The 24,806-nt window shown below is 41.6% G+C and overlaps 1 protein-coding gene across 12 annotated transcripts; it reads left to right on the forward strand.

Moving 5' to 3' along the window:
* The first annotated feature begins 252 nt into the window (after positions 1–252).
* Positions 253–24,064, forward strand: YME1L1 (YME1 like 1 ATPase). 12 transcript variants are annotated; one of them, XM_035129448.3, is made up of 21 exons: positions 253–973; positions 2,582–2,713; positions 3,769–3,931; positions 4,921–5,019; positions 7,078–7,187; positions 8,119–8,266; positions 8,785–8,868; positions 9,866–9,948; positions 11,153–11,243; positions 12,170–12,322; positions 13,439–13,571; positions 14,510–14,572; positions 15,047–15,159; positions 16,896–17,051; positions 18,636–18,787; positions 19,692–19,818; positions 19,932–20,005; positions 21,308–21,394; positions 22,074–22,208; positions 22,396–22,496; positions 23,781–24,064. In XM_035129448.3, exons 1-21 carry the CDS (start codon positions 833–835, stop codon positions 23,782–23,784), a joined length of 2,349 nt encoding a protein of 782 aa, XP_034985339.1. In that variant the 5' UTR covers positions 253–832; the 3' UTR covers positions 23,785–24,064. The 12 variants fall into 12 exon arrangements, with proteins under 12 accessions (XP_034985339.1, XP_034985340.1, XP_034985342.1 ...); XM_035129449.3 differs by having other exon boundaries at positions 8,119–8,260; XM_035129451.3 differs by having other exon boundaries at positions 253–463.
* The last annotated feature ends 742 nt before the right edge of the window (positions 24,065–24,806 follow it).

Here is a 24,806-nt window from a genome sequence, read left to right on the forward strand (position 1 = left end):
TGAGGTAGTTTAGCCTGAGGGTAAGTGACCCATAGGTTTTGAACCTTGGAGTCGACTCCCAGGTCCCTAGTCTGACACTCTAATCACTACATGAATGCATCTAGCTCTAGGGGCCCATACCGCACTCAAAACTACTCCGCGCTGACTCTTAAGTGCTGCTCTACGTCGGCTAAGAAAAGAGACCTGCGGGTGACCCGGAAGCAGTTCTTCCTGAGCCGCCCACATCCGGGCTAGCGGACGAGCGTTCGCGTCGGGTTCGGTGCGGGCTGTGCCGGCGGCAGGAGGCGGCCATTTTCCATGAGAGCTGAGTAGTCTCCGAGTTCCCCTTATCCCTCTGTCCAGAAAGAGCCCGGAAGGGCCGAGAAGCGAGGCCCCGACCGGAGGCTGCGGAGAGCGGGCCGGTCCGTCTGCGGGGCCGGGCGTGGCGACGATGTTTTCCTTCTCCACCACGGTGCAGCCCCAGGTAAAGGCCTCGCGGGGGGAGGGCGGGGAGTCTCTCTCCGGGAGGAGCAGCTATTGTTCTGCGTAGCTACTCGGGCTGCTGGGAGATCCGGGCCCAAGATGTCGCCGGCGGCGGCGGCGGCGGCGGCGGCTGGAAAGAGATCTGGGGCGGAAGGAGAAGGGAAGCGGCCTCTTGGCCACCGGCTGCCCGGCCACGTCTTAGAGAGAGGCGGGTTTCGCGCCAGCCTTTCTCGGGAGCGAGTCGAGGTTTCAGGACCCTACAAGAAGAGCCCAGCTGGATCCTGTTTCTGAACAGACAGCTTCCTCTCACGATGCCCCCAAACAGCCTTAGGAGGACAGTGAATTGGCCTAGTATCGAATATCCAGGGCTATGCTGCTACTGAATATGGAGGTTCTACTTAGCCACCCGTGTTTAAAATCTCCGTGGGTCGCGGCGCCGTTCTCAATGTTATCACCTTCCCCTTTAAAAAAAGTAATCAGCGCAGCATGTCTTTGGAAATTAAGACGTGAGGTATTATTTCCATTTGCCAGTTCGGGCGCTGGTGTTTGTGAATTTCATTAGACCCCATTAGAAAAGGGACAGATTACTGTATTTTTCCGTGTGTAAGACTATATTCCCCCCCAAAAAAACTTTTTAAGTTTAAAATTGGGGGTCGTCTTAAACACGGAATGTTTAAAATATTTCTTAATTTTGGGCTCAAAAAATAGGGGTCGTCTTATACATGGGAGCATCTTATAGACGGAAAAATATGGTATATCCATGCACCTTACTGAGTGACATTCAGTGTCATGCAAATGGACTTCTCTCAACCCCTTTCCCCACACAATCCTCCACATCTGCACTGGAGGCTCCCCTCCCCTCAAAAAATAAACCCTCTGAAACAGGTTTGGGGGAATAGTGGGGCTCTGTTCCTCCAGTCTGTTTACAGGTAGACAAACACTATTGAACTTCATCAAGTGCTGATAAAATTATGAATCTTTGTTTGACCCTACCTGCTTAAGTCTTTTTTCTGAACTAAAAAAAAAAGCCCAAACACTTCAACTTTTCCTTAATAGCATTGTTAGACACAAAAGTTATAGGTAGATGGGTCTTGGGTTTAAAGGACAGTTGGGTTGGTGTACAGTAAAGGAAGAAATAATTTTATTATTCATTTAACAAAATTTAGAAGATTCTGTTTAGTTGTCATGGCTAGCAACTGTTGGTAGGCTAATAGTCCGTGAATGCTTCATATGGTTTACATTGATGTTACGTTGTCATGTTTAATGCCCTAACATCTCAGAAAAGCTGCTGCACCCTTCCTTATCTAATGCTGTCGTTGCCTTTTTGAAGAATTTTGTATGGTGTAACATTGTCCATGGATGACATTTATTGCATTCCTATGTAGAATGCTTTTGGGGGGGCACAAAATCATGCACTTGAGTTGGGGGACTAATGAAAGCAAGATGGGGCACAAAACAGGCCTGTCAAGTTTCCAGTTAGAGTAGTATGTAAAGAAATATGTTGTTTTAAAAGTACAGTCGTACCTCTTGTTATGTCAGTCTCCAGTTGCATTTTTTCAGGATACGAACTCATATACTTCTGGGTTTCGCTGCATGCGCAGAATGCTCTGCGCACCTCCCGCATGCGCAGAAGTGGCGCTCTAGTTGTGGACTTTTTGGGGTGCGAATGGCACCCCGGAATGGGGTGTATGTTCTGTTTTGTTGAAGCTTATGCACTTAAGTAATTTCTTGTGATCAGAAGAAAAGCCAAGGAGAGATGAGCCCTGAAGCAAAAAACAGTAGAAATTGATTCCTCTCTGAGAACTGCTGGATGCACAGCTAGACAGAAAGAATACTAAATTACATTGAATCCTGCCTTTTTGTAAATATCAGGAAATTTGCGAGAGGCTGTTTCACCTAATAAGCAGGGCACTGGTTTCTTGGTTCTGAAGGAAATTAACTCCTTGCAATAATACGTTTATTCTTTTTAAAAAGTTGTTGCTTTGTGTTATAGAAAACATGCTCAAAGCATTGTTTTTTTAAAAAAAGAGGAAAAAAGATTTCTGTTGTAAAAATTCAGATTAAATAAACGTAGTGATTTTAAAGATAGTGCTTTCACATAAACTTTCTTTTACTCTAGGTCACAGTTCCATTGAGTCACCTCATCAATGCCTTCCATTCACCCATAACTCCAGCTCCATCATTTGCTACACCATCTACCCAGTGTGTGCAAAAGGAAGCTGCACCCGAACATGAGGTGCAGAATAGTGAGGTAAGAATTCTCTGATAGCAGTGATAGGTTTATTTGTGTTCGTGTATCATTTAGCATGATTTAAATTTGCTTGGTGCCTTATATGTGGCATAAAAAGGAATATTATAAAGCGAATTTTGATACTCCTTTTAGTATTCTATACTGTCCTGGGACAATCCAGATGGAGTATTATTATTATATACAAAGCTCCACACTTAGTTTTGAAAAGAGAGAATTTCCTGATATGCAAGTATTCATTTGTGCACAGCTGATTAAATATTTTTTGTGCACTGCAGTTACAAACATAATGACAATTGTTATTAAATTTATTACCCTGTTCTGCTGAAGTTGCCTTTTTGAAGAATAAGACAACTTACTTGGTCTCTAAGGTGCTACTGGACAATTTTTTGGGAAGGATTCTTTTACAGACTTTTTTAGAACAAAAACATTTTTAAGGACTTGATTCTTTTAAAGGAATTTTTTTGAGGAGTTTTTTTAAATAATCCTTTTCAATATTTTATTTATTTATTTCGACTACGGCAGACCTGAATCTAGAGATTTGGGGTTAACTCCGAATAAAGTTCGGAGTTAACATGCATAGGATTGTATTGCCAGTTACAGCAGAAATTATAACTCTTTGAAATTGTTAGTTTACGAGTATAACTGCTCTAGAGCTACAGCCCTTCAATTTGAATTAACGATGTATATTTTGCAATATGGTCACTGATAATTTCTTGATGTTTGAAACTGCGCCAAATAAAGGCTTTTATTGTACATAGATACTGCTTTCATTTGCTTTGAGTAAAGAGCAGTGACTTCAACTTAGAAATTGTATTTTGGAAAATAATGACTACGTTTTAAACAATTGATGGAAATAAGTCGATATTTTGAATAGCCTTAACGATTGGGGCTTGCAGAATGAAATGGGGAAAGCGTGTGTGTTCTAGACTGCTTCTACTTTGGGGACCGTTTTTAGAATCATATTAGTTGGACATTTCTTTTTCTTTTCTTTTTCCCCCTTTTTGAGTAATCTGATGTTCTTAAACGTTTCCATTCTTCACCTGTTCTTTTTACAGCCAGTACTTAATATACGAGACCTAGGACTTTCTGACTTGAAAGCTAACCAGTTTGATGAACTAGTGGACAGGCTACTACCTGGCTATCGTGTAGAAAACAAAATCTCTTCACACTGGCAAACATCGTATATATCTGCACAGTCCTTCTTTGAAAATAAGTATGGTATGTCTTAGGATATTATGGCAGCGAAAAGTTGAATCGCTTACTGAATTGAAGCCAAGGCAGCATCACATCCCACCCCTTAATATATGGTTCCAGTGAGATGCTTGTTTTCTGCTTCGTTTCCATGCTTATTTCTTCTATAAGGCCCCTGTAATGCAGGGATGGCAAAGACTTTTTAGCATGAATGGTCTTTCCCTTCTATGCGTCCTTCAGGTTTGATGTAGGGGTGTGTGTGTCATGCCTCTGCTGAGCAAGGCCAGAGGCAAAAGTGGGCAGAGCAACAAACATGAGTTTTGCCTTTGTGCAGTAGGCTGTGCACTGCAAAGTAGTTGCACAATTGTGTTATTAGACATAAAACACATATTGCTCACAGCAATAGTTAAGAGCAATAAGAAACATGTAAAGAATGTTCTATAATTCTATATGGGACTCTACCTTAACTTAGACATGTAAATAACCACTTGCCTGATTTCATATGGAGAGTAAGAACTTTCTCAAGGCAACTGAGTACTGAAGCTTTTATATACTGTACTTAAATAAGTGATTCTTTTACAGGCTTTGGACATAGTATTAAGTACCAACATAGTTAAGTGTGGGCTAGTAAACATTTTTGTGGACCTTTTTTCAGGGCTGCTTTTCATAATATTACAGTGACTGAAAAAACTAATTTGCAACCTAAGAATACAAAAAGCAATCTTGTTCCCAAGAGGAAGCTCTGTTAACCACAGCAGGACTCACAAATAAATGTGGATAGGATCAACATGTTCATTTGAGAGTGAATCGGACTGATTAACTCTCAAATGAAATTAAAAATGTGAAGTTATTTTAGTTATATATGTTTTGAAATAGATTTTGGAGACTCATTTTATCCTGTAAAATATTTTCATTTTATCCTGTAAAATATTTTGAACCTATAAAGTTTTTCTAAAGCCATTGTTTAGCTTAGTGATTGCAATAATAATAATAATGTTTTTATGGTAACTTCCTAGGTTTCGCAGATGTGTTTAGTGTCTTGCGCTCATCTTACCTGTACAGACAGCATCCTAGCCCCCTCCAGAGTGTATGTTCAGATCTTCAACGTTGGCCAGGTATGAAGTAAGAAGATTCTTTTTGATTAAATTGATTTAGCTGGCTGAAGAACGTACCCTGTTTCCCCTTTTTTAATACGTAGTCAGAAAGTAAGCCATGGCAGGGTTTTTAAGCATTTGAGAAATATAAGACATACCCCCAAAATAAGCCATACTTCCGCTCCGCGGAAACCAACCCCCACAGGCACCTCCACTCACAGAGTCACTCCATGCAGCTGGCACTGCAGGAGCGCGATCAGCTCTGAAGTGGCGCTCCAAGAGCTCCGCTTAACAGCTGATCGCGCTCCCGCCTTGCTGGCTGCATCCCCGCGCTCCGCCTTCTCGTCCATCGCCGCCCTGCCGCTTCTGTGCTTGTCGCCACCGCTGGGCTCACTGCTTCTTCCTTGCCTGGCTTGGCCAAGGAGCTTGGAGCGCCCTGCAGCGGCAGGCGGAGCGCCTGAGCCAGCGGCCTCTGCCTGGCCCGGCCTAGGATGCCTGCTGCCCTGCCACCCGGAACCAGTGGCTGCTGCAGCGCCGAGCACTCAAGAGAACCGAGCAGCGCCCTGAGCCAGCGCCCTGAGCTGTAAAAACTGTACCGGTAATAAAAAAAATAAGACATCCCACCGAAAGTAAGCCACCCTGTGTTTTTTTGAGGAAAAAAAGTTATAAGACGGTGTCTTAAAAAAGGGGAAAGACGGTAGTATATACCCTGTTTCTCATATTTTAAGACATACCCATAAAATAAGCCATAGCAGGATTTTTAAGCATTCAAGGAATATAAGCCATACCCCGAAAATAAGACATAGCGATAGGCGCAGCAGCAATGCCGGCCGCGGCAGGAGGAGGAAAAAAATAAGACATCCCTTGAAAATAAGCCATAGTGTGTTTTTTTGAGGAAAAAAATAAATATAATACGTGTCTTATAATATGAGAAACACGGTACTACAGGATGAATCCTGAGTTCCCATCAGTGGAGCTCTGCTCATGTGATGCTTGTTAGAGGAAGGAGGTTATTCTCCTTGACTAATTCCCATGCCTCTGAAAAGCTGTTCCAGAGGGTTGGAACTTATCCCTGCTTCACATGAGGTAGACCTGGAGGCTGGGAATGGAACAACTGGATCCAGCTCTCTAAAATTACTTAAATTAATTAGTTGTATTTTTGAAATTTTACTTTCAATGGCAGTGATTAATGTAACACTTGTAGTGACATTCAAGCCTTCTCAGATTTCTGTTTCTCACAAGTTTTGAATTCTCGACTGAACTTCATTGAAGGGAAGGGAGTTAGTATTACCTAACTACCAATTACCTAACTTGCAACTGATGCAGGTTCTCTTATTTGTCTGTTATTTGCCGTATCTGCGAAGTTTGGAGACTCCACAGGAGCCTCTGTATATATGAATGTTCTGTATTTAGCAAGATCTCCTTAAAAATTGCTTGCTTGAATAGAGTGAATTGCTGTTGCTATAGTATGGCGAGTGTTGCTATTCTTTTAAATAACATAACTAGGATCCAAAGAGCAGCCTGAAGGGTGCTTAATGGGGGGCTGATTTTTAAATTTGAACAACTGCCCCTTCCCTTCTTTTTCCCATGCTGTATTAAGCTGCTTTGAAACTCCAGATATTTTTGTATGTGATTGCTATACAGTCATACCTCATGATACGTCCGCTTCATGTTGCGTCTTTTCAGGTTACGGATGCGCCAAACCCGGAAGTCCCAGAACGGGTTACTTCCGAGTTCGGCGCGTCTGTAACCTGCGCACAAGCGCTAAATTGTGCTTTGCGCATGCGCAGAAGCACCGCATTGCGTCACATGTGTGTGCAGATGCGGCACTTAATGTTGCGGCCATTTCATGTTGCGAACAGGCCGCCGGAACGGATCTCGTTCGCAACATGAGGTACCACTGTACAGCATAGAGGAGTACTGTTTTGGGGAAACTACTCAAAACACACATGCACACACCCAAAAGCACAGAACCTGGTGTTTGGCTCTTTGTATCGGCTGTGTTTCAGGATTTACACTAAAAAATTAAGTAAGGAAAGAATTTATGTTATGTTGAAACAATGTGTTGTGTGTTTTAAGTTTTTATTCAGACACGAGGTTTTAAGACGCTGAAATCAAGAGCAAGACGGCTGCAGTCTTCATCAGAACGATTAACAGAAACAGAAAATGTAGCGCCCTCATTTATAAAGGCAAGTCTAAAGATTTGAGTGTTCTGATCATAACCTCTTCTGATGCCTGTTTTATACAGTGTCTTTAAAAAATACCTGACCCATTAAAAATCGGAAGCCAAGTCCCGCTTCTCAGGAGTTTGTAGACTGAAGTAATTGAGGACAGGTAAATGTGGATTGAAAGGGAGGGATCAGGAAGAGATAAGGGATTTATGAATCATGATGGTAGTTAGGTTGTTAGAAAGCTGATGTAGGAAAAGATAGGTAAAAGGGATAATTGCTGATAGGTATACAAGCAGAATCCATCTTAAAAATAGATGACTATATACCTTTTCACATCTAGAATGTTAACAATTTCAGCTGAATGGTACTGTAATCCAAGCACTGTAAAATCCAACGGGCAAGAATGTCCTGGAGACTGATGGATAGTGATATTTCACTGTAATTATTTGAATTGCTGCCCAGAATTCTAGGGTGCTGTCCAGTTACAGTAATATGCATGTACAACAGACTTTGGCTCACACCAACTTTCCATTCCTCCCCACTGTGGCCTCCTGCTCTAGAGGGTCGTCCCCCCTCCCCCCCCAGCAGGAGGGGGTACTTCAAGGTGAAGGACAGAAAAGGGAAGTCTCATCACATCCACTGCCACAAGATTGGCTCTCACCCCTGCATGATGCACTTGCAAGCCTTTCCATTGCAAGTGGTAGTATTGCTACTTGATAATTATCCATTCATATAAAAATTTAAAAGGTCAATGCATGCTGAACTTTAAGAGAGAGGAGAGTGCTCTTCGGCTCATGTTCTGTCCCCTGTTTACCACACGCATCTGGCTGGCCACTGAGAACAGGATGTGGGAGTAGGTGGCCTGATCCAGCAGGCTATTATTATGTGCCCAAAAATCTGACCCCTGGTTTAAAAACTAATGCAAGTGTTTTCTCCATCAACTCCTTAGGGTCTCCTACTGAGAGATAGAGGACCTGATGTTGAAAGTGTAGATAAACTAATGAAAACAAAAAAGATACCTGAAGCTCAACAAGATGCCTTTAAAACTGGATTTGCTGAGGGCTTTTTGAAAGCACAGTCACTCAATCAACGTAATGGTTTGTTTGTCTTATTCAAAGTGTTCTGTTTTGTATGTGCGGTATTACAGATCACATTTAAAATACATGGTAAATGAACCCCCTTTGTGCCGTATCCATATATGGTAGAAAAATAAGAATTAAGCAGCAGGTTCTTCATCGTCATTGTCCCACAATGTCATCCCCTTATCACTTAGTCTAGCTCAGGCACATCCAACAGGTAGATCATGATCTACCGGTAGATCACTGGATGTCTGTGGTAGATCACTGATAGATCACTGGCTCTCCCCTCAGAAGCTCAACAACTTTGAGCCCAAACCCTAAGAAACCGGGACTTTCCTTCTCCCTAAAAAAAAAGCTCAACAACTCTGAGCTGACCCCCCCCCCAAAAACGGAGGTAGATCACTGCCAGATTTTAATTCAGAAAGTAGATCGCAGCCTCTTGGGAGTTGGCCACCCCTGGTCTAGCTGATTGTCAGCTTCCTTGGATTTTATACAGTAAAAAAATTGCTTGCCTAATATATATTTTTCTTCTTTAGATTCCATAAGACGAAACCGTTTCTTTGTCCTTGTTCTGATCCTGCTTGGCCTTTATGGTTTGTCAAAAAGTCCTTTTTTATCTGGTAAATGCCCCTTTATGGATACTGGTTTGTTAACTTTTCATTCTTTTTAAATCTTTCATTTCCTGCTTTGCTTTGTGAGGTTAGTCTGTTATTTTAAGTCTAGATTAAAATCACAAGTTGAATGAATTCACAAAGTGGTGTACGCTACTCCAGGTGAAAACATCTAGTGTTCTTTTCTCTGAAATGAGTAATAGTTGGGAAAATATATCTTGGTAAAATTTGAACAAGAACATTTCATAGACCTCACTTTTCTTAGGACAGTTGAATACTTTTAGCACCCTAAGTAGTTGTGTTTCCTACTGATTTTCAATACCTTGGTTCTTGAATGGAATCATTTAGTTTCTCAGATCAGACCGTTATTTTTAAAGACAGATTTGTATAGATCTGGTGTGTCATAGAATTACATCTATGGATATTTCTTTAACATTCTTCCAACCCAAGTAAGTTCTTGCATTTCTTCCAGAAGCTTTGGCAAAACTTTGGCAGTGAGTTCAGTAATGGGTCGTTGAGAGTTCCTCATTGTAAAGATTTGGTGTGCAGGGTGATATGATTCAGATGTTGGAGATGGGCATGGGGGTACACTACACAAGTCTTTATAGCAGGCATCCCCAAACTTCGGCCCTCCAGATTTTTGGACTACAATTTCCATCATCCCTGACCACTGGTCCTCTTAGCTAGGGATCGTGGGAGTTGTAGGCCAAAACATCTGGAGGGCCGCAGTTTGGGGGTGCCTGCTTTATAGGTATAAATATCTGTTTAGCTGGGACGTAGTGAATGGCCTGATAGTATTTGATGCTGAATCATTACTGCAGCTAAATAGATAAGGGCATAGTCAGTTCTGAGAGCCACACGTAAGAATACAATACAAGTGAACTAAAGAATTTATTTTTTAAAGAAATGCTTAATTGAACATTGGTAGGTGCAAAAATAGCTATGACAAATGATACTGACTAAATGGCCTATCAGTAAATTAATCTATTTTATCCTTTGCTTTTAGTGCGTTTTCGAACAACTTCTGGGCTTGATGCAGCTGTGGACCCTATTCAGATGAAAAATGTTACTTTTGAACATGTCAAAGGGGTAAGTTTAAATGCTTGATGTCCACCAACGATTGAATTGAAATTTATCTATGTAATTTATTGATATACCACACAATACTTAAAATAGTTTCTAAGCAATTTACAAAAAACAGCAAACAGTGACACACGGAGGCCACAGTGTAATGCAATGCAAAATTTGAAGAAAACTGCAACAGAACACTATAAAAAAATCCAAGAACAAAGAAGCACAGCAGCACATGTTGAAACATTTTAAGGGTACGGGATCCTTTCCTTCTTCAGCCTTCCTCCTGCTTGTGACGGACAAATACAGAAACCACTGCCTGTGAATGCACCCTGCAGCTCACACACATCCATGGATCATGCAATAAACCCGAGATGAATATTGGTGTGGGTCTGCCAATATAGTTGGATGGTGGCCTCTCACGCTAGCTTTTCTTCCTATAATACTTGCCAATATATGATGTGCCTCTTGTTGTTCAGCTTCTGGCAACTTTGCTTTGTCAGGAACTGTTCCATGATGATGCAGTGTAGCGTTGCCAGCATAGGTGGCTACATTCTCCATTTGCCTCCTGTAATGACTAAAGTTCACAACAGAATTATCCATGGCAAACAAATTCTACAGATGGATCCCTGATACTTTTTTAAAAATCAGACAAACTGCTGCTTCCTTACATGCATCTTTGAGTATTGTGTTTTCTTTTAAATTGTTCCATCATGATCTTACACGTGATCACAATTGAGGTTTAATTGCTTTTCCCCCTAGCACTGTACTCTGATATATTATGTAGGAATTAGTTCTCCCCCCCCCCCTTTACAGTTCTAGAGGCTTTACCTAGTACAGTATATGTTATTAGCTGTATGACTTGGTTTTTCAGTAAATGTTTTATGTTAAATAAACATAGGCCAGAGACCAGTGTAGTTCTATATCTGTTGTCCAGTTGGACTTCAGACTTTACTTTCTTAAAATAGCAGCCTTCCTCTTGCCACAGGGCAAACTGCTTTGGAAAGCATGGGAGTTTCCAGGCAGCTGACTATACAGCAGGGGCCCCTGTATTTTAAAAGCAAAAAAAGTTATACTGGGGGGGCTCATGAGCCTTTGTGCTTAAAAATAGCTCAGGATTGTGAGCACAAGTCTACCTAAAGCTAATTTGGCCAAGTTATAAAACAAGTCTTTAAAAAATGGTGGCATAAGATATTCATTTTAAAATTTTAATTGAATGAAGGTTGAAGAAGCAAAGCAAGAGTTGCAAGAGGTGGTAGAATTCTTGAAAAATCCTCAGAAATTTACTGTACTGGGAGGTAAACTTCCTAAAGGTAAGTGTGAGCTTTTGATTGTTGACAGGTGCTTTCATGGGGGTGTTCATACCACTTGTTACATTGCAATCCTATTTATGTGAGGCAGGTAATAACCTCATGTGCCTCTTTCATGAACATCCTACAGCAGGTATTCCTCTACCGTCAGAGGCATTCCACAGGGTCCCCTCACTCCCCCAACACACCCCTGGATTGTGGGATGAATTATACCAGTCCTGACATACTGAGAAGGAAACTAAAAAAAACTGCAAAGGGAAAGGAAAAATATATCCAAAGCAAGCACAGAAAAAGGCAGTTTCTCTACCTTTGCTACTCCTGCTCTTTTTGAATTGCTCTGCCCTTTGTGTCTTTTAAATTTGTATTTAGTTCACCCCTCCCCTTTTGTAACTCTTGTGATTGATCCTTTTTCACTCAGGGGAGTGTGTTTGTTGTCCAGATTTTCTTTTTGTATACTCTCTGTATTGGGTGGGGAGCCTTTGGGCCTAATTAAGCTTTGTCATTTGGCCCAACGGGCTAATGACCTGACATCACGTATGTTATCAGACCAGGCGTGGGCAGGTACAAAGGTAGCTGGGCTCTTCCAAAAAGGACTTCTGAAGTTTACAAAGACCAGCACAGGGTTCTTTGCAAGCCTTGGGTGACGCTTTGAAATCCTGACAGTCAGCCAATTGTTGGGGTTGAAAGCGCAGTGTCACCTGACATTGTGATGTTAGGTGATAGATGGGTGGCCCGCCCTTATATTAAATAACTGTCAGATCCAGATCCACATCCCTAGCCTTCATAGTTGTCCTCCTCCTAGCTGGGCTGAAATTTGCAGTGACTAGAATCACTTGTTGAGAAATTATAAAAATTGGGGTAAACATGGGCGATAATCAGTTCTACATATGCTTTGTCATAATTTTATTTCCATGTCATTCTTTCCCCAGGTATTCTGTTGGTCGGACCACCTGGAACTGGCAAAACTCTTCTTGCTAGAGCTGTGGCAGGAGAAGCTGATGTTCCATTCTATTATGCCTCTGGATCGGAATTTGATGAGATGTTTGTTGGCGTTGGAGCCAGTCGTATCAGAAACCTGTTTAGTGAGTACAACTTAGTTTTACCTTGAAAATGGGCTGCTTTCATGAAGACATGTATACCTGAAGGAGCGGCTCCACCCCCATCATTCAACCCAGACACTGAGGTCCAGCTCCAAGGGCCTTCAGGCGTTTTCCTCACTGTGAGAAGCCAAGTTACAGGGAACCAGGCAGAGGGCCTTCTTGGTACTGGTGCCTGCCCTGTGGAACGCCCTCCCATCAGATCTCAAGGAAATACAGTGGTACCTCTAGTTACGGACTTGATCCGTTCCGGGTTCGCACCCCGAAAAGGCCGTAACCAGAGCGGCGCTTTTGCGCATGCGCGATAGAGCACTTATGCACGTGCAGCGAAACCCGGAAGTAAACACTTCCGGGTTTGCCGTGTTCTTATCTTGAAAAGACGCAACTAGCAGCGGACGCAACATGAAGTATGACTGTAAACAACTATCTGACTTTTAGAAGACACCTGAAGGCACCCTTGTTTAGGGAAGTTTTTAATGTCTGACGTTTTATTGTATTTTTAATATTTTGTTGGAAGCCGCTCAAAGTGACTGGGGAAACCCAGCCAGATGGATGGGGTATAAATAAACAAACTATTATTATTATTATTATTATTATTATTATTATTATTATTATTATTATTATTAATTTCAGGAGTGTGGATGAACACATTTTGAAATCTAGCAGTTTCTTATTGAATACATGCTCTTAAGTCTAAGCTCTCTATTAAAATAAAGAAGGCTGTAGCAGGCATCAGGAAAATTCAAAAACATTCTATTATTATTATTATCATCATCATCATCATCAAAATTATATCAAAAGTCTGAATTCTGTCTGAACGGTTTTAACCCAATATACGTATGTATATATTCATTCCAGTCTGGACCTTTATCATGGACCCATTGTTTTATCCCTAATTCAAAGAACAGTTGTTTTTCCTTTTGACTGCTTTCTAGCTAAAATAGCAATACTGTATAGGCACCGAAAAGCTATTTTTCTAGAAAAGTGCAATTTATGAGGGTGGCCAGAATAAACTTGTGAATCTCATATTAGAAATGTGTGAAGAATACAAAATGGTGTTTGTAGTATGAAGAAATAAATTTTGACATGTTGCTTTCTTAGGGGAAGCCAAAGCAAATGCACCATGTGTTATATTCATTGATGAGCTAGATTCTGTTGGTGGCAAAAGGATAGAGTCTCCAATGCATCCCTACTCAAGACAGACTATAAATCAGCTCCTTGCTGAAATGGATGGGTAAATACTAATTTTCTTTCTGAGCCAAGGGATTATCTGTTATATTGGAACATCAGAATAAGGAGAATGAGTGTGGGGTTCATAGGGAGAGGTGTGTGGCCCCCCAAGCAGTAAAATAATTTGAAATCTGATATGTCACTTGGAAAGAATATCATACCATTTAAGGCATGTTCAAATGCCTGGTATCACCCTACATAGCAGGGTAGCCAAGCCCTGGGAAACCCCAGATTACTATACTGCCCAGCAGCCATATTTTATACGGATGCTGCTATTCCAACTAGTTGATAAGCCTGCAGCACCCTCTTTTTCTTTGACCAGGGCACAAAGTGGTTGGTATGCAGGCAAGGATTGTCTAGGCGCACAACATAGCATAGTTTAGTTAGGAGGGATGGTGGTTACACTAGAGTAGCAGGTCTACTGATCATGCTTTGGGCTGGTGTCACTAATTACAGCCTACCTACAAGCCTGTTTCATTGAGCCATTTGCCTTGATCACTGCTAATCCAGATTTTAGGGCATGTCACTCATAACTAAGCTTTCAAATTTGCAGCCATAAGATGGCCGTGAAAAGAGGATAGATTCTGAGGCAGAGTTCTCTGAATACCTGTTGCTGAGGGGCAAAAAACAGGGGAGGGCATGCCCTGCTGCGAGGCTTCCTCGCAGCATCCAGCTAGCTGTTGTTGGAAACAGGATTTTGATTCACTGGACCTTTGGTCTGGTCCAGCAAGTCTGCTCTTACATTCTTACTAGTATTCTTCTGGCATGCCTGCAGATTTCCAAACAAATGGATGACCCCCACTCTGGAGCCTTAGAGTGCTTTGAGTCATGCCTAATAAAGGGCTTGCAGTTGCATGGATATTGCTGTACTCATTGTAAGAACAGAGAAACTCTTCACACCTAAGTACATTAACAAAAGCTCTCTTCTCTCTCTTTTTTAAGCTTTAAACCCAACGAAGGCGTCATTATCATTGGTGCAACAAACTTCCCTGAAGCATTAGATAAGTATGTGTGTGTGCGTATATATGCATAAAACGTAACTTTGCATGGCTTGATTTTGTGCATATATGACTTTGAAAGCGTAGGTCAGTAATAGCTATTAAAACTTACAAGGTACTATTCTTGCATCATGTCTGTATTTTTATCTTTGAAAGCAGCACTCAGAAGGACTAGCCCCTTCTAGCTATCATTATCAGGAACAGCAAAAATGACAGCAGTGGCAGCCGGGATGTATATATGAAGTGTTGGTTCATAAAGTACCTTTTGCCTTGGGGTTCCTGTAATCCAAGGAGGGTTGGGAGGGTTGTGTGGAGGCCATTTGCTTGTGTGAAACAATTTTTAGTAAGTCAGAAATATATTAGCTGCTCACTTTACCCTATCATGTTCTTAACTCTTAAAAAATTAAAAATCAGTCATCTGGTTAGCAAGGATCTTAAATATATTGAATCATTCACAGAATTGTTTTTCCTCCCCAATTAGTGCTTTGATACGTCCTGGCCGCTTTGACATGCAAGTTACAGTCCCCAGGCCAGATGTCAGGGGCCGAACAGAGATTCTGAAATGGTACCTGAATAAAATAAAGTATGATGAATGTAAGTATAAATATGCAACTGTTATCTTGGGAGCAGGCAATACAGAAAGTTGTAGAGTGGCTGTAAATTTTAATCTGTTTCTAAGTCGCTCTGTGAAAGCGAAATTATGGCTATGGCCCAAACTATGTTTCAGACCGATAGGTTTGGCCCCCCTGATTCTGAGGGATAATTTTAAATCTCCATGGGAAAGGGAAGTGGTAGAGGAAGTGCAAAAGTGCGGTCTGTCCTCCCTTTATATTGAGTCCATGACGTTCAGTCGCGCTAAAGCGATGATCGCTCAGAGATTGGGGGATATCGCCAGACAGGAGGACATAGCCCGCATGAAATCTGGGATGTTTTTAGGGGAGCAGGTGTATCGGTCTGCACCAGCCCGTTACCTGGCGGATATCCACTACGTGGAATACCGCAGACTACTTACTGCGGCTAGACTGAATGTCCTTGATTCGGCGGTTTTGAGGGGAAGATTTGGAGGAGTCCCATACGGTCAGAGAATGTGCCATTGTGCCTTGAGTGAGGTAGAATCTACAGAACACATTCTACTGAGTTGTCCCTTTTATAATGATCTAAGGCAATGTCTTATAGCCCCGTATTTATCTCAGTTTAGTTCCCGACTAAGAGAACGGCAGGCAGCATATTTGCTAAACAAGCCCACTGGGAAAATAACCTTCTCAGTGGCTAAATTCCTTTTCCTGGCGCTCAAGTGTCGGAAACGTATAATCGAATGTCTTGATGCGGGTTACCTGTAGGAGGTTTAGTAGTGCGGTCATACCCCATTTATGTATCCCGCTGATGCCCTCAGTTTTATATTTTTATATTTTTATGTATCCCGCTGATGTCTTCAGTTTTATATTTTTATATTTTATGTATCCCCCTGATGCCTTAAGTTTTATATGTTTATCTTTGTACTGAGAAATGTTTTTGTTCTGACTATCGGTCGAATAAAGTATATTGAAGTCGCTCTGTGACCTCTAATTTAGATATGTGTTCTAAGTTCCGAATCACCTTGATTTTTTTTTTAAAAAAATCTCTGTTCCCCTTTCACTATACTGAGGAATCTGAAATGGCTATAGCTTGTTTCCCCTTTTGGCCAAAGTGGATGAAATTTAGGGCACATGAGCTATTCCAGTGGATTAAAGCATGCTAAATTGCAAACAAATACGTCCAGGGGCTTTTTGAGAGGTGCGGGGAGTAAAACAGAATCACCCCCCCCCCAATCTAATTGGGTGGTGGTGGATAGGGAATACCTTCTTAATAAAGAAAGCATAACTCTGTTGATGTGCTTTAGCAAAGAGCTCTTCAATACTCCACAGGCAACCTTTTGGGCAGCCTCACTATTTTCAATGTCTACAAACATAAGAAAATATGGAGCTATAAGGTAAAGAAAAGTATAGAAACGCAGCGACACAAGACTTTGTAGAGGACCTGATCTGGCAGTTTATTGACATTGTTCTTTGATGTGGGGAGGGGAGGGAAAACCCCAATTCACTCCAGTTTTTGGCCCACACATGAAACCCCTAGTTATTACATGCTTGTGATTGAAATTCAGAATCTTGTCACCAGTGGGAGCCAGAGTCTTTGATTTTGCTTACGGTATTGCTTGAATAAATCAGTGCTCTGTTCTTCATCTATATTGTGATTATAGTGGCAATAAAATTAAAGTTCGCTTTAATGTGAAATAATATTAATTTCTCAGATTAGGTTGATATAGGACTTTGTGTGTGTGTGTTTTACTGCAGCTATTGATGCAGAAATCATTGCAAGAGGAACAGTAGGATTTTCTGGAGCTGAGCTAGAAAACCTAGTGAATCAAGCTGCATTGAAAGCTGCGGTTGATGGAAAGGATATGGTTACTATGAAGGAGCTAGAATTCTCAAAGGACAAAATTCTTATGGGTAGGCTATTTCTAAATTTGAATTTCTGAATTCAGAGAGGTAAGTATTTTGACCTTGGGCACTTCATGGGAGTTAAGTAACAAATACAGCACTTATATGCTACACTGAGGGTTTTTGGGTTCTTGCCATTATTTCTAACAAAGAATTATCAGAGGTAAGGAACCCTACTTGTGACATGGAAACATAAAGAACCTAAACATAGCTTGCCTTTGAGGAAATGTGTTTCAGAACCTGAATGTGTGCCTAAAATCTCCTGGAAACAGGGTAAAATGTTTATTTGGTTTCTGTAACCTTGAATCCTCTGACCCAGGCAAACTCTGGCCCTCAATATGTTTGGGACTACAATTCCCATCATCGCTGACCACTGGTCCTGTTAGCTAAGGATGATGGTAATTGTAGTCCCAAACATCTGGAGGGCCGGAATTTGCCTATGCCTGCTCTGGTCCATCCTGTATACCGGGGTCAGCAAACTTTTTTGGGAGGGGGCCGGTTCACCACCCCCAAGACCTAGTGGCGGGTTGGACTGCGCGCGTGGCGGAGGAGGCCAAGCTCCAGCCCACAGCATGGCCATGGGGGCCGGCCAGTGAGCAGCAAGACTTCCTCTCAAAGCCCAGCCCGCTTCCTCTGCAGGGTGGGGAGAAGCCAGGAAGTGGGAGGGAGGAGGCGCCACCGTGGTGTGTGTGTGTGGGGGGGGGGTCGTGAAAAAATTGTGGCTGGAAAAAATGGTGACAGTGATTCCAGAACCCTTCGCGGGCCAGATCCAGAGGGCAATTGGGCTGGATCCAGCCCATGGGCCATAGTTTGCCAACCCCTGCTGTATACAAATACCTAACTCTTCTTTAGAGTGTGGATCCTTATGGTGTCCATGCCACCCATGGTCAGGTGGGAGGAACCAGCAGACTTGGGGGAACCCCCAAATAGCCCAGTGAAGATAGAACATGCTCAATAGCCATGGAGCTCTGATTGGTGGTTGACTGTTGAGAATAAACAATAGCAAACGGTGGGGCAGGGTGAATGGAATGGAGTATAGTGGAATGGAGTATCCTGACTGGCTGGCTGGAACCTTAAGAAGAGCATTCTCCAATGCAGTGTTTTGCTTGTTCTCCCCCTTGGATATACTAGTAGCAAAATTTAGTGCTGAGTTATGGCTATGGAGCCCAGATGCGACTTCTGAGCATGCGCAGGGGAATCTCAAGGTTTGAAAAAGTAAAAAAAATATTTAGGGAGGAAACAAATACAGAGGTACCTCAGGTTAAATACTTAATTGGTTCTGGAAGTCCATACTTAACCTGAAGCGTACTTAACTTGAAGTAATGGAAAGTGGATTAATCCGTTCCAGACGGTCTTAAATTGAAAGTACTCAACCTGAAGCGTACTTAACCCAAGGTATGACTATAACGGGACAAAAAACCCTTCAGAACAGTTGAGTGAGGACTGAGCCTACTAAGTCTCCACTTCAGTGTCTGCATGATGGTGAGAAAAGCAAATGGGTTGTGGGTGTGAGTGTGTGTTACGAGTAGAATGGAGCATCTGCTTGCATTTGGTCACTTTTCAGCTTCCGTGATTTCCTTTCTTTGCTTTCAGGCCCTGAGCGTAGAAGTGTAGAAATTGATGATAAGAATAAAACAATTACAGCCTATCATGAATCTGGGCATGCCATTATTGCATACTATACTAAAGATGCAATGCCAATCAACAAAGCAACAATTATGCCACGAGGACCAACACTTGGACATGTGAGGATTTTGATTTTGTAGAGAATACCCACTTTTGACCACTTTACTGCTTTACTTTTTCAACAGAGCTGATATCAAACACCTGGCAATATATTTCCATAGTAAAATGTAATTGAAATGAGAACCCGGTTGGTTGCCGTGGCATTCGTTATGGAGGTTCACCTTCATTACATAGGCACCAGGCGAAAATGTTTCTCTATAACCAAGACTTTGGCTGATTAATATCCTGTGGCCTTTTAAATGTGTTTAAGGGGAAGATTTACTAGTTTGTTTTTGTTTTACTATGTATTTTATGTTTTCATTTTGTATTTTTATTATCTGAACCACCCTGTGATCTTCAGATGAAGGGTGGTATACAAATTTAATAAATAATTATTATTATTGCCATTTTAGAAATGTTTTATATACACCCTGCAGTGCTATTGGTTCAAAAAAGACATCCACTTGTGGATGAAAACATTCATTCATCTGGCTCTGCTGCATTTTGAACTTTGGGACTATTGCCCAAACACATGCACAAAATTGTTTCATAGCAGAGTTGGAGATTCCCCACTCCAGCTGCAGGGGCTGAGTGTAGAAGGGCTGTTACCTTTAGAGTACCATAAGCCCAGATTGGCCATCAGCAAAAAGTTGCTTTTGATTTATTTCTCGCTAAGATACTGCATGACCATGACAGGTCCAGACAGAGCCGGCAACAGTGCAGGTGTCTACTCTTCGGGAAGCAGGTTTTAGTTTGGGGTAGAGAAACCAACAAATGTCTCAGAAGGGTATCAAGGCATTTAGTATCCTCTAACTCGCCTCTGTTTCAAGATTGTTAAAGCAACTAGCCAATCAAAGCAACTACAAAGTGTAATTTGCTATTTTCATGAACTTTAATCTCTGCTCACACAATTTTGTATTAAAGGTGTCTTTGCTGCCAGAAAATGACAGGTGGAGTGAAACTAGGTCCCAGCTGCTTGCGCAGATGGATGTTAGCATGGGAGGAAGAGTTGCAGAAGAACTTATATTTGGGGGTGATTACGTCACAACAGGTCAGGAAAAACCCGAAACAAGATTAGTATTCAAAATGTTTGTTTTAACTTCAAAATCTGAATTGCTTTTGTATAATTTGTTGTTGTTGTTGTTGTTGTTGTTGTTCATTTAGGTGCTTCTAGTGATTTTGACAATGCTACTAAAATAGCAAGGCTCATGGTGACTAAGTTTGGAATGAGTGAGAAGGTAAGATCTAAATATCTCCTGTTTGAGTTTTGGATGCTGCCCTCTTATCTCCGCATTGATGAGTCCTTCAGGACGTGGTATCAGACCCTTGTATTAAATTGCTGTTATCCCTATCTGGATCTTTAGACCGTAGTGTATTATAAAGTGAAATGTATATGTGATCAACTCAGCCTTACGGATTATCAAAGATGTGAACAGCGTGGGTGAATAAGAAACACGTTTTGTCATTTTTCCTTGGAGATTATACAAAGCAATTTAAAGTGTGGACTTGACAAAATAGTAGTGATAAGTGAGACACTGCTGGCCTCCCAATGCAGGGTTACTGGCACTTACCAAGAAGGGTGGGGTGAAGCATGGGAGTATTAGATTGGTGCAGAACAAAGGAGCCAATCTCCCCCAGCTTTATCCCACCTCTCTGTCCCTCTGTGTTGGAAGTCAGCAAAGCAGCTGTGCACCTCGCCAGCCACTACTGTATATGTTACACTGCCATGTTCATTTCACAGCACATTGGGGGGGGGGTTGGGGTCTGCACATTTTTGCTCTATAGTACCACAGGGAGAGCTCAATCAAGCACCAGAAAGCATTTACTCCTTCTGCCTGTATTCCCTTATATGTTTTGTTTCCTCCTGGTATGCCCCTTCCTTTCAGTCATCGTGGATAGTGAAATTTCTCTTAGATGCATGTTTTTTTTTGTAATCTTAAAAAGCAACAAGTTAAGACAATGATTAAAAATTAATATTAAGTGTGAATAATTTAATAGGATTATCCACCAAAATGTGTGATCGATGACAAAGGCTGCAGTCGTATACACTTACAGGGAGAAAGTCCAGTTGTGAACAGTGGGACTAACGTTCTTTTTCTTTTTAATTGTGGGACTAACTTTCGAGTAGACATTACTAGATTTATGCTGACAAGCTCCCTCCCATCCAGATTTAACAAGAAGGTTGTGATATGGTGGGCAGGGCAGTCTCGAGCAGGTCGGGCGCCCTGGCGCTGAGGGGCAGAGATCGCTCTGGCGCCCTCGCAGGGCGCAGCATGGTTTCCGCGTGGCTTTGCCGCGCAGTGCCCTGCCTACCGGCCCGGCGCACCACACCACCGGGGCTCTACCTAGTGGTGGGATACTTCTGTGTACAGCTTCAGCTGTTTAAATATCAGACACCTTGGGGGCCTGTTGCAGCACAGTAGATATTATTTGCAGGATGCTGAGATGTTAAATTGCACAACAATTGAATGTAATTTTGTACCCTTGAAAAGTCCTATATATATAAGTTCCTTTTGTCTCTTTCTTTTGCTTTCTATAAGCTTGGTGTCATGACCTACACAGATACAGGGAAACTCAGTCCCGAAACCCAGTCTGCAATTGAACAAGAAATAAGAATGCTTTTAAAGGTAAGAAAAAGTGTGATTCTCCCATCATGGAATAACTGGAATAAATATTGGGTGAATAAAGTTTTGCTTCCCTTGGGTTTCATGTATATATCTAGTAAACCATAAAAATGGCCTAACTCCTAATTCAGTTCATGACCCTGTTAAAAGCTTAGGAACTTCCTTTACAAATTATTATCAATAGAACATTCTTCAAGCTCCTTGTTGCCAATAGATTCCTTTCTCATATTCCGTTATTTTTCTACCTTATTTTTCCTTCCATCCATTGTGTTTCTTACTTGTTTTAAACTAAAACATTTATGGAGTCTTGGTTTCTGCAATGAGTATACAGTAATACCTCGGGTTACGAACACGATCCATTCCGGGTCGCAGTTCGTAACCCGAAAAGTTCGTAACCCGAAAAATTCCCGAAGCGCCATTTTGCGCATGCGCAAAGCGTGCACGCCGCTTCTGCACACACGCAGCGAAAATACTTCCGGTTTTGCGCAGTTTGTAACCCGAGGTGTTCGTAACCCAAGGTACGACTGTACATGAATAAAATTGAAACGTGAATATTTGTGGCTTTATTGAAAATATTAGATCAGGGGTCAGTCTTAAAACAGTTTTTAGAATACATGTCTTCGATTTCCAGTTTTGTTGCAAATGATCCTTAATGTGTTTATTTTATTTTATTCTGTGATAGGAATCATACGAACGAGCAAAGAATATATTGAAGAACCGCACAAAAGAGCACAAGAATTTAGCGGAAGCATTGCTGACCTATGAGACTTTGGATGCCAAAGAAATTCAAATTGTTTTAGAGGGGAAAAAACTAGAAGTGAGATGATAACTTCATTGTTAAGCGTTCTAATGGATTACTTGCAAGAATGCAGTAGTCTCCTTATGCAGTGTAGCTCCCCCCCCCCCCCCTGATGCGTGCGTGGTAATAATCACATTTCTTAAGGATAAGCAATTTGTCTTGTGTGCTTTTGTTACATTTTACCTAACTTTTTGTATTTCCTTAGAAAGAGATGCCAGGAGCAAAAGAAGTTCCCACAAGTATAGACAATACGATCTCAGGGTTGAATCCCGCTTCTTTGGAAACCTCAAATACTGACGCTGAATAGTATGTCCTTAACATAATCTTCCCTAGCTAATTGCTCCATGTGGACTTGGACGTGTAGCTGTTCAATCGTGCGGCTTGAGATCCCTTAAAATGCTGCAGGATCTACAGGTTGCAGAGGGGATGACATTTCCATATAGTTTAATTCCATGGGCAGTTTGTAAAACCATCACTCCTCATTTAGAAAAAAACCCACAGATTTTATTTAGCAGGTCACATAAGGCTACAGGAAGCTGGGAACTGGCATTGCTGTAACAGAGCCACTCACTCCCTGCCCCCCACTGGTCGTCTTATAAATGCCAGGGTGTTGGAATCCTGGAGCATAATAACTGGGCAGAGAAATAATAGGGTTTTCTGTTTGGATGCCTTTAGATTTCACTGGGGGTGGGGAGTGGAATTTTAATGGCTATGAAAAATTGCACTGCCTCTTCAGAGTCAGTTGAAGACCTTTCCAGTTTTGTTTAAGTGGTATGGGGGTGTAACTGCATTGCTCTGAAAGGTGCTATCCTGTTGGATTTTTAAAAATGAGATAGTGTATGGCTCTTTTGAGAGCTCCATCAGTTTTCTTAGAAGGCCGTATTGAATCAGTCAGAGTATTTTAAATTCCTCTTTTTGTTCCTTTTAAATCAATCCATTTCCCCAATAAAAATACAAATTTTTTATTTGAAATCTTCAAATCCTTCAACCCATGTTATGAGCACATAGTACCCAAACAGAAAATGTGTTCAGTTATCTTCTGAAATGTTAAGAGTTGGGCTAGGGTGGAGTGGGAAACAATTGCTAGTAATACTACTGTTTTGTGGGAGGATGGGCAATGGGTGGGTTATTCTCACAACTTTAACCCTTACACTTCCCCATTCAAAATAGGTACAGTGGTACCTCGGGTTATGAACACGATCCGTTCCAGGACGCAGTTCGTAACCTGAAATGGTCGTAACCCGAAGCGCCATTTTGCGCATGCGCAAAGCGCGCACACCACTTCTGCGCATGCGAACACGCGCATGGCGAAAATACTTCCGGGTTTGCGGAGTTCGTAACCCGAAGTGTACATAACCTGAGGTGTTCGTAACCTGAGGTACAACTGTATTTAAAAGAGAAAAGGTTTTGTGCCAGTCAGTGGGGGGAATGAAAGAAAGTTGGCAGTGAACTTTCAAACTAGTGCTAACATGACACATTGCTGTGAATACAACTTGACAGTGTACTTATTTTTGAATTGGTTTAAGAATTCTTTCATTCAGCAAATCCAGTACTCCAGTGCAACTTTCTTTTTTTGCTTTTCCCATTCAGCTAATCTAGTAACACATGGAGGGACCTCAAGACCCTGTCTTAAAGCAGAATACCAAGCTGCTATGCTGACACATTACAAATATACACTTTGTAGTGACTTACAGTGAAAGATGTGCAAAAACAGCATGCTTGGCACCTTTTTAAAAGAAATTAAAGGTTTGTTTTAATTATGCAGAAAACTTTTCCTCATTGTAAATTGCTTTATCTCTGGTTTCCCTTTTATGTAAATTGAGGTGTACAAAACATATCTTAAACCTGTAAATAAATTTGAGAGTTAACCGAAATGTGGAATTTTTTTAGTGAATTTGATTTCCAAATACAGGTAGGTAGCCGTGTTGGTCTGAGTCAAAACAAAATAAAAAAATTCCTTCAGTAGCACCTTAAAGACCAACTAATTTTTTATTTTGGTATGAGCTTTTGTGTGCATGCACACTTCATCAGATACACTGAAACAGAAGTAACCAGACCCTTATGTATATTCAGAGGGTGGGGGTGGGGGTGATGGGAATGGGTGATGGGCTGATAGGAGTGGTAAACCTGTTGATGACTGTTAACGACTGTTAATGACTGCAATTGGTGTGTGGGGGGGAAGCAAGGGCTGAGGTACTAAGGAAAGCTTGATCATGTATAATGAGATAAGAATCCTATGTCTCTGTTCATTCCAGGTGGCTCCATGGTTTTAAGCTTGCTAATGAGTTGCAATTCAGCAACTTCTCTTTCCAGTCTGTTTCTGAATTTTTTCTGTAATAAAACAGCTGCTTTGAGATCTTGTATAGAATGTCCTGGGAGATTGAAGTGTTCTCCTACTGGTTTCTCTGTCTTGTGATTCCTGATGTCAGATTTATGTCCATTTATCCTTTGGCGTAGGGTTTGGCCTGTTTGTCGAATATAGAGAGCTGAAGGGCACTGTTGGCATTTGATGGCATACACAATGTTAGAAGATGAGCAATTAAATAGTCCTGAGATGGTATGTTGGATGTTGTTGGGGCCAGTAATGGTGTTGTCTGGGTGTATGTGGCAGCAAAG

Source organism: Zootoca vivipara, chromosome 11 (genome assembly GCF_965207765.1).
Source record: "Zootoca vivipara chromosome 11, rZooViv2.hap1.1, whole genome shotgun sequence".
Lineage (NCBI taxonomy): Eukaryota > Metazoa > Chordata > Lepidosauria > Squamata > Lacertidae > Zootoca > Zootoca vivipara.